This window comes from Metopolophium dirhodum, chromosome 1 (genome assembly GCF_019925205.1).
Source record: "Metopolophium dirhodum isolate CAU chromosome 1, ASM1992520v1, whole genome shotgun sequence".
Lineage (NCBI taxonomy): Eukaryota > Metazoa > Arthropoda > Insecta > Hemiptera > Aphididae > Metopolophium > Metopolophium dirhodum.
Window position 1 is genome coordinate 104455083 of NC_083560.1, and position 10136 is coordinate 104465218.

The 10136-nt window shown below is 29.5% G+C and overlaps 1 protein-coding gene across 1 annotated transcript; it reads right to left on the minus strand.

Moving 5' to 3' along the window:
* Positions 1–2422: 2422 nt before the first annotated feature.
* LOC132935451 (innexin inx2-like) lies at positions 2423–3536 on the minus strand. The gene has a single exon (XM_061002002.1). It carries the CDS (start codon positions 3534–3536, stop codon positions 2463–2465), a length of 1074 nt encoding a protein of 357 aa, XP_060857985.1. The 3' UTR covers positions 2423–2462.
* Between the last annotated feature and the right edge of the window lie 6600 nt (positions 3537–10136).

Genomic DNA, 10136 nt, shown 5'->3' on the forward strand with positions numbered 1-10136 from the left:
CAAATACTTACTTAAATTCATAACTTATACAATTGTTGAAAAAATATAATTTAATATAATTTAAATTTGTTTTATGTACCTAATGTTACATATAAAAGGTAATAATTAGACAATATCAATATTGTTAATGTTATCATTTTTAAATATTGGTACCTAAATAGTACTAATAAAAATTGATTTTCAATATTTGTGAAGTTGTATATTAAAATACATAAGTCATTAATTAATAAAAATCAATGTTTTTTTAGAAAACATTAAATACCTATGTACTTTTTGTACAAGTCAAAAATATTATGCATCTTAATTTTTTAATTTAATTTTTTTTTTAGTGATACACAAAGTCAAAGCCCTTTGGACAGAGAATCATATATTTTCAAACTATAAATATCCTTACACAACATCATAACATACCAAAAAATTTATCAGAAAATAAAGGGTCCATATTGGTAATAGTTATCAACTGTTTTAACGATTTGTTCTTAAGATAATTTAAATTTCATAATATAGGTATAATACTCTGTCTCAAAAGAGAACAATTACTTTATGGAGTTTGTGAATGATGCGATTGGCACGTCAAAAACCACATGGTCATGCTAGATGAATAGTTTTAATATAACTTGTAAAGTTGTAACTAGTTACCACTAATTGAGCAATTTGCCCATCCCAATGTAAATGTAAATCATTGCTATACGTTTGTGTAGAATAACTGAACTGAGTAAATTAAAGGTATATAAAAGCAATAAATAAATAATAAAACCCAAACTTAATTTTTTTTTTAAATATATATATATATGGTTTATTTGTCTCGAACAACACAGTATAGTTAAATATTTATTTATCAGTTTTATTATAATGGCACGATGGTTTAGACTTATTTATTGACATAGCAAAGATAAGTAACATGAATTTATTTATACACTTAAAATTGAATTATATTATTTAACAAAAAGTGGCTATCGTAAAGTTAAACATCAATATAAAATGTTAGATAATTAGTTTTGAGTATAAAATAATGTTCGTCGAGTTATACAATAATAAAACTTAAATATGTATATATATTTTTACTATAATAATAATAAGAAATTTTAATTATAAAAATACATATCTAAAAGATAGTAATGATACTGAAAATTACACACAGCGCAGTATGTATTAAAATTGAGTGATACATATTTATCACTAGCCAACTTAAAATACATATTCATACTAATTTGTTACCACTTACAAAATGTTATTGATCAAAGATTTTAAAATAAATTATTATTTATTAAGGTAAGTAATTTATTAACTATTAAAAATGTAAGCTTTTATAATTATAAATTTAACATACTTAAATTTAAAATGTTGTTTACCAAAAATTATTGAATCCATAACTATCTTATAATAATTACTCATACATAGCAAAAAATATTATTTTTGAAATCAAAATGAATAATTTATTTTAATACAAATAATTGACACAATATCAATATACAATCATTACAGTTTTAGAATTAACTGTTGTATATTAGTTTTTTACGTTAGTTTTTCATATAACAATATCAATACAATAAAATTAAGAACTAATAACTAACTTATAAATTAAGTAATTCTTTATAAGTTATTGACATGTAAATAAGACTTATAAGTTATTCATTCTAGAACTAATGTTTACATTATAAAAAGTTAAAAATCAAACCACAGATTATATTTTATTAATATTAGTACTCAGTTGGTACTGTTTTTTTATTATAACATCATAATTATTGCATTTACATATCATATTGATATAAAAATTGTTCTAGGATATTATTATGATTCTACAAAAAATAGATTTTGCATTATCAATATAAAAACATTTGTTCAAAAAAAAAAAAAAATCAAAAATAAATGAAAAATTATCAATTTCTTATTAATTATTCATACAATATTGTGGAACATTTAAAATTTTGATTAATCATATATTATTTTTAAGAATAGTATTTTCTCATCAAGGCATCTAGCTCTAACAAAAAAAAATTGGGTAATAAAAACCAGTAAAGAGTAAAAATTACTTGGAAATTAAAGGTCCCCACACACTGCAGTGGTAGTGGTGGCGGTAGCGGTTACGGCAAAATGAGTCCGGACACAATTTTACCACCACCGCTGCAGTGTTTGGCATCCTATATGCTTAGAAATAGCTGTTAATAATATTATAGATATATAATAGTATATTGTTAGTAAACATATTGTAGAAATCTTTAAATTTTCAGTGTAAGTACCTATTATAAAAAATTTTATAATTGGAAATTAATTTTAAATATTATCTTCCTCCTATAAATTTTATTCACATACCCTGATAGGTATACAATCATATTTAAATAAAAGTTGTATTTATTATTGATACTTTGTTACCTGAATTATATAACAGGTATTAAAAATTGTTTTTGTTTTATTTAGTAGGTGAATTTTAAATGGTTTTAGATTTATTGAATTAGATACATTTACACATTATCTTTTCCCTCAAACTTCTTGGTCAGTTCTGATACAATCTCCCTGAAAACCACGGGGCTGATGTTTTTGGCCAATTGATAAAAGACAAACCAATCACCAAACCAAAACTTCTGAGTTAATGTATTTAATTTTTCATAAGAAAAGGAATCAGTTCTTGATCTCAATAATAACAAACGGAAATAGGGTACCATGATGAGAAGTATACGATACACAAAGTTTAATGCGCTGATTATGGCAATAAACCAGAACCAGAACCATAAGAATACATACATTTTTTCGTTCACAATGTTTTGTGACAATACGCACATACCGTCAAATTTCTGTATAGTGCCAGTTGGACCATATTTATGGAATGTACACTTAGTGATTTTAGGAAACACTCGAGACATTACATCCACGCGATCTTCAGGATTCAATTCGGTCATTCTTAACACATCATAACCATAGGTTTTAAACTCACCTTCAAGAAAGCAGTCCATAAAATAAATTTGAAGAAAGACGTTGCACAAGTTAAGGATCTCGCAGAAGAAAAACCGGATAGCATAGAAATTCTGCTTGTGAAGGTACTCGACAAAGTAGTTTACCAATGTTTGTTTATGTTCGGATTCGAAGGAAAGTGGGCAGTTGAGATCTAGGACCAGTTCCCTCATGCGTCCAGCCTCCCATATATTCCAGATGTACTTGGGTATGTAAAAGAACACGGCCTGGAAGAACAACACAAAACATACCCACTGGTAATAATTTTGGTACTTGACATCATCAACACCCTCTTCGAAATTCGAGACACCCGGATACGCTGTGTTCCTGCTTGCTTTTCCATTGATACGATTGGGTAAGTTGAACGTCGATTGTATCCAACAGTATGAGTCCATGACATGGTCCGGAACACCACCATCAACCATGCAATCAATCGGATTGCCCAAGTACTGCCTGCATGTTAAAAAAGCCGAGAAACCTAGTAGGATGAGAGAAGTCGCTTTGTAGTGCAATTTAAACACTAAGTTGTCGGTGCATATCTCGTCGGTTTTCAGCAGCGACTTTAAGTGTCCAAAAACGTCATTCATGTTGTAAATATTTCACAGTCACGTGCACCTCGCGTGTATAAAATTTTAAACCAAACGTAGCGGCAAACCAATACAATGTGTTTGTAAAAAAAATATAAAATAGTAACAACTTGGGAGTGTTGCAGACTTAACACTGTTATTATAATAAATTATATTAAAGGTACGAACGTCCGGAAAGTAACATGCGCGCACACACACGGACAGACAAAGTAACAACGAGCAGACGCCAATGAGCAACAGGTTACCGACTGATCGACGAACGACGCGACGGCGGCAGTTGCGGACAAATCACGAATGACACACCAGTGTCGAGTACACCACCGTATTTAGCTGGTGGAATATGGGAGTAGGACGGTGGTTGGAAGTATGTACCGCGGTCGTACGTGCGAGCATAGAACAACAAAGGTGGGAATGATTATGCGGGGGGTGGTGGTGTTTACCCTGGTGGCAGCGTTGTAGTCGCCGCCGCCACCATTGCCACCCGCTTTAATATGAACAGTGAACACCCGCCAAACAGTGCGGCCATCCCGGTAAATTCCCATTTATCGTACTCGACCACTATTCAGTACTCTGTACTTCAGTTAAATATGTACGTATAGTATAGATATCTGTCACGCGATTTCAGTACCCACCAGTGTCCACGGACTAGTTACTTCTTTATCTATGATTAGTCCGTGCTGTTGATAAACGATTTGTGATTATTTATGTTGATTTTGAAACAATTTAATGTCAAACGACGACGGGGACCATAGATATTAGACAACATAAAAAATTATAAAACGGACTTTTGATAGTTTCGGACATAATGTTATACATAACATTTCATTTTCTAGCCCTTATTGGTAGCCGGTAGGTACTAAATTCAGTGGCGGACTGCGAGCGAAAAATCAGCCGAGAAAATAACCGTTCACACGTAATTTAGATTTTAGTTACAGTCACCTATCGCCATCAATCTTAATTTAACATTTAATTTGTCTATCCAAAAGTGCCCAACATATTAATTATATTTTAAATTGTGACACTATTGTTGATGAAAACGAAATAGTTAATTTTCCTATTGAATTTTTAAATTCTCTGGAGATACAAGGAATTCCACAACATAATCTTCAATTGAAGATTGGTTCATCAGTTATTTTTCTACGTAATTTGTATCCAGATTTGCAATGACCATAAACATACAATGTCCATTTGCGACTTGGACTTGGAAAATCCATGTTTTTCCCGAGGGCAACTATACGTTGCATGATCACGTTTGGGGAAGCCATCAAATCTATTTATTTTAGCAAAAGACAGGTTAACCAAAAATATTGTGCACCAATTAGTTCTTAGTTAAATTAAAATTATTATAATTATTATAAATTGTTATAATTCAAAATAATATAAGTCATCATTAAAAATAGTTAAAAATATAAATCATTTATAAAATAATATTTGTTTATGTTATCCATATAAAACTTTGCAACTTACTCATTCATTGCAGACTATGTTCTATTCTTAATCCCGTGGGTTATGAGATCGGTCAAAACGATTTTATCTTTATTAGTGACATTATGAATATTAATTTGACATACTCAATAGCTTACTATACGCGATGATCTCCGAAACTACTAATAAACTGTAAAAAAAACTTATTTTCTCATACATAATAAATTAAACACTTATACACGGCCTACGAAAATGCCAAAAAACAAACTAATACGCGGGCAAGGACTGCTAGTAATATTATAATATTAATTCAACTTACTGCAGGCTATAATAAATAATAACAATATAAAAAATCCAGGTTGACAAACCGTCTCCGCTCAAAATCGTTTTTCTTATATTCGTACAAGTTTAAGTATATATGTATATGTATATATATACAATGATATTATATCATTTAATTCAAGTTAAATACAAGTGACCTACTGTACAGCAGAGCGAGTAGCAACATCCACTTACCCGTTTTTTTTTAACATTTATTTTAGTGAGTTTTGTACTGACAATAGTGTTAATATGTAACATATATAGTATATTTAACTATATTTATATATTAATTAGGGTATTAATTTAATGAGGGTAGCCCGTTTCGTCCAAAAATTACCGTTTCTACTATGATTCCCGTTTCGCCCAGAGCAGTTTAGGCTAGTTTAAAATTAAGTTGTCCATATAGTTCAGTCAAATATTATATTTTAGCGAACGCCAAGAAGAAATGGTGCTAATTACGCAATATACAGACAACAAGTACACAAAAGTATGTGTAATAATTTTAAAAATGAAATGTAGGTATTAATAAATATTTTTTGAACGATTAAAATCGATTTTATTACATGTGTAGATTTTTACTATTGGGTAAATTTGATTTTTTAATAATACGTTTTTATAACTATTGTGGACTAAATTTTAAATTTGTTAAATTTATTTCTTTTGTGAAAAACAAATATTTTTGAAAAACAGAGTATCGCCTCCTTGTGGTGTTTTTTGGATAACGCTAAATGACACTCAAATATTAAAATATTATAATCATTGCCAACTTAATTTTAAATTGGTCTAAACTACTCAGGGTGAAACGGGAATCATATCGAAACAACATTTAGGCGAAACGGGGAGGGTAATTTTTGGAAGAAACGGGTTCAGCCCAATTTAATCACTCGTACATTTATTGATTGGCATTATAAATTATTGTTTAATAAACAATAGGTAGTAATTCAATAATTAAACTTTAAATTTTTTGTCAGGGGGATTGGTCCCATTCGTGAGGAAATGACCATCGAATCGAGTGTGAAAAGGCACAGAGGGGAACGTCCCTGAATCATTATATGATAATATAATATTATACTGTTAGTTCAGCACGTCATATAACGCGTTTTAAATGTGCACCTAGTACCTACGTAGTCACGTATAAATGTTGTTTCTTTATTATACGCCTCAGTAGACTGTAGCCATAACGAATCGCTTCAGAATTCGACCTTTCTATTTACCCGCCATATATATGGCTGTGTGAACACCGTTTCCTGTCGAATACCCACCTTTCCGTGTAGAATCTAAGGGCCATTTATGATTCATTGTTCTTTTGTGCAGACACGTATACTGACCAAATGTTGAAGATTTCGGTACCTACCTACCTACTTATTTCAGAATTATTCTTTGAACATGGGTATAAAATATTCAACACAACTGTGTTCGACTGTTGGAGTTTCTCGAAATTTAAAATGCATATATATATATACTTCCTACCTAGTTATTAGTTGCGTTAAGTGGTGGCTCGATAATGAATAGCCCCATTTGATCAAATGTTATTTTTTAATAATAATACATTAAACACGTGCAATTATTTTATTAGTTTACCAGGTGATTTTCGGTGTAGGTGCACAATTATATTGGCCAATAATAACCAGCGCTCGTCCACATTTAAAAATGTATCAAAATCGTTGTAAATTGTAATGTTCGCGAAAAAAATGAATGTACCTACCTACTTATGTATTTATATTATTTAATAGTTTTCTATTTAAAATTTAAATTTTTTTTCAAATGTATGAAAAAAACAATATTATTTAGTAAACAATTGAATGTATAAAATATAAATGATACAGTTTTTGTTGTATTTGCTCATTAACTTGACTTTTTTTATTGTATCTATAAAAGTGATGCCTGTCCTACCCCGCTCGCCTTGCCCTAGGTAGCTAAATATCGAATTTTCCAAAATCCAAATAATATGGATATTTATCAAACCAATTATTTTAAATAAAAGATATAAAACCAGTATTATACATTTCTGTTATGCTCTAATTTTATATGAAATCTGTGATGTTTGGCCCGTCGTCGTAGGTTTTATCGTATTTAGTTTTTTAATAATGCAGTGTGTTGTATGAGTTTAATTTATTTAATTTAAGGTCAGACTTACCTAATTAATTATCAGTTTAACTAAAGATTTAAGAATATCCAAAATATTCTACTCTAACGGTAAAAGAATCTTATAATTTATAAATTATAAATGTAATAGGAAACCCATTGATTTAACTTAATACCTATTGTAATATAAAATTATAAAAATAATTAATTTTTTTATTAAATAATTAGTTGTTATTGAATTTTTTTAGTATTAAATGAAGAATAAATTACCTATTAAATATTAAAATATTGTTGTAATAAAGTACTAGATTTTGAGCGGAGCGATTAATATATTGATTTTATAGTACGAATATGTGTGTTTTTTCTGTCTGCCATCACCTTACGGGGCAGTAAAAATGCATACATTTTAGTGGTAATTTCTGGTACAAATCGGATCTTGTTGGTACTTAGGGGTACTTTAATTTCTAGTACTTTTCAAAATAAAAAGGAAAGGTCAAAATAAAAATTAAGAAAAATCGTGAATTTTTACAAAAAAACCAGGATTTGACAAAATCTAATAGTTTTTTTTAGTGGTGTTACCCAAAAACGAATAACCGTAAAAACTTGAATTTTTCACCAAAATAATGTCCGTGTTAAAGTTATCTGTGCATGAAAATATTTTGAAATTTGTTGAGCTAATTAAATGCATTTATTTTGATTTTTTTTCTATAAATATTGTTATATACACGATTTTGGAATTGAAAAGCTCAAAATGCTAAAAATGATAAGTTGAAAATAATAATATATATTAATAATAATACATATATATAATATATTTGTATAGATAAAATACAAACACTTGGTTAATGATTTATTTTAATTTTATTATGGTTTAAGTTTTTATTTATATAGGTAGCTGAATTTATTTTTATACAATATGTATTGCAAGACAGATATTTTATTTTTAATTTCGAAAATACGAAGACATATTTTTTTCTACTGATTTCTTTTTTAACATAATTTTTTTTTTTTACCTATATTAAAACTTACCACCTATTATTTTACCATCGTTTGTAGGAGTTTACACTTTCTTTTGTATGAGTTAACACTATGTCTATGTAGGAGATTACCTACAATTGTAGAGTTTACCATTCCCCATTCTAGCGCATGTCTTTTCATGTCGTCGACGCCAGAATTCCTGATTCACCTATTCCCAATTTGCATACTGCCATACAATTCGTTGACAGCTCTATACCTATAGAGCGTATATACCTAGGTGTGTTTTAGTTTTTAATCGATTTTAATTTGTTTTGTTTGCGTATGTGTAATATTATATTCTAGATATTTTAAATAACACAGATCAATTTTAAGAATACCAGTCCTACTAATCACATCACCCTAATATATTTAACTATCTCCGTTTTTTTTATCCAATGTATCATTAACTTGTCCCATTAAAATACGAGTTGTGATTGGGATGGATCCAGATAACAATCAGAATCGTCTGAGAGGGACCACCAGCACCGAACGTCATCGCTGCAGGTCTGTACATTTTTTAGATAGGGTGGCTTGCGACGTTCGGATACCGTTTTTCACCTGTAACTCCAGTGATTTTATTTCTAATGCATGTATCCGACGCCACTGGCTCTACAGCCTGCACGTTACAACCTTGACTATTGAGTTAGGCTCTGTTTCCGGCATGGGCGGCGTGACTCTCTCTGGATTATGGCGACGATCCGGTTTAATTTTGACGCACGGTTAATAAACCCAAGACGTGTCATCACTATATACTTCCACAATTTTGGGCATGCGCCGTGAGCCTGAATAAAATATCACAGACAGTTCCCGTAATATGCTTTGAGTAAAATTATTTGGAATAAATAAGAAAATTGGTATTCTAAAAAACAAACTTCTATATCAAAGTAACGGAATCCTATTCTGATAAACTCCAGCTTAAATATGTTTGAGTAAACCTTGGATAAATGTTTTATGACGAAATATAAACATTTTTTTTTTTGAAAATTTTATTTTCTGACCTTAATTATAACAAGCTTGGCAGTTCAAAATAATTTCCTGATTTTATATTTGGAAATTTACATATATTTCAGGGTACTTATATACTATTTTTATGAGTTAAATTTACCTAAATAAATTGTTTGTGTATTTTTTCTCACCTGAAATGCTATTGTATATATAATATGGCATATGTTAACATTTAACTATTTTATAATATTTTAGCGATTTTAAAGTTTATTTTATAGGTAGTATGTTATCTACCATAAAATCCTACCTACCAAAAATCTGTATGCATGCAGTACCTATGCTGCCTACTAGATATGCCTAGTAGATACCTATGGTAGTGGGTAGGTACCTATGTATGTCATAATTTAATTTAATTATTTTGCCTACAGGAAAGTATCTGTGACTTGAGTTATTAAGATAAACAACATATTATAACGGTCATATAATACTAAAATAGTTATTATACATTTATACTACTAAATATCTGATAAATTACCGGTAAATATCCACTAAGACCCAGAATAACTTACATTTAGATATTAAATTATTTTAGCCTGTATTGTGTCCTTCCATCTCGCTGTGTTAAGCAACGGATTAGTTAGACCGCCAACTAAAAGTGGAATGGCGGCGGTCCATTAAAACACAACATGACAATTTATTTATTTAAAGTTTTCTAGGATGGCGTAAACACAACATACCAATATACATCGTATTAAAATAATAAAATTGACAATTATGATTATTAGCAATACATTAAGTAAGTTATAG

What these genes read in the sequence shown, in the direction of transcription:
- LOC132935451 (XM_061002002.1), bottom strand. Translation starts at nt 3,536, where the DNA reads ATGAATGACGTTTTTGGACACTTAAAGTCGCTGCTGAAAACCGACGAG.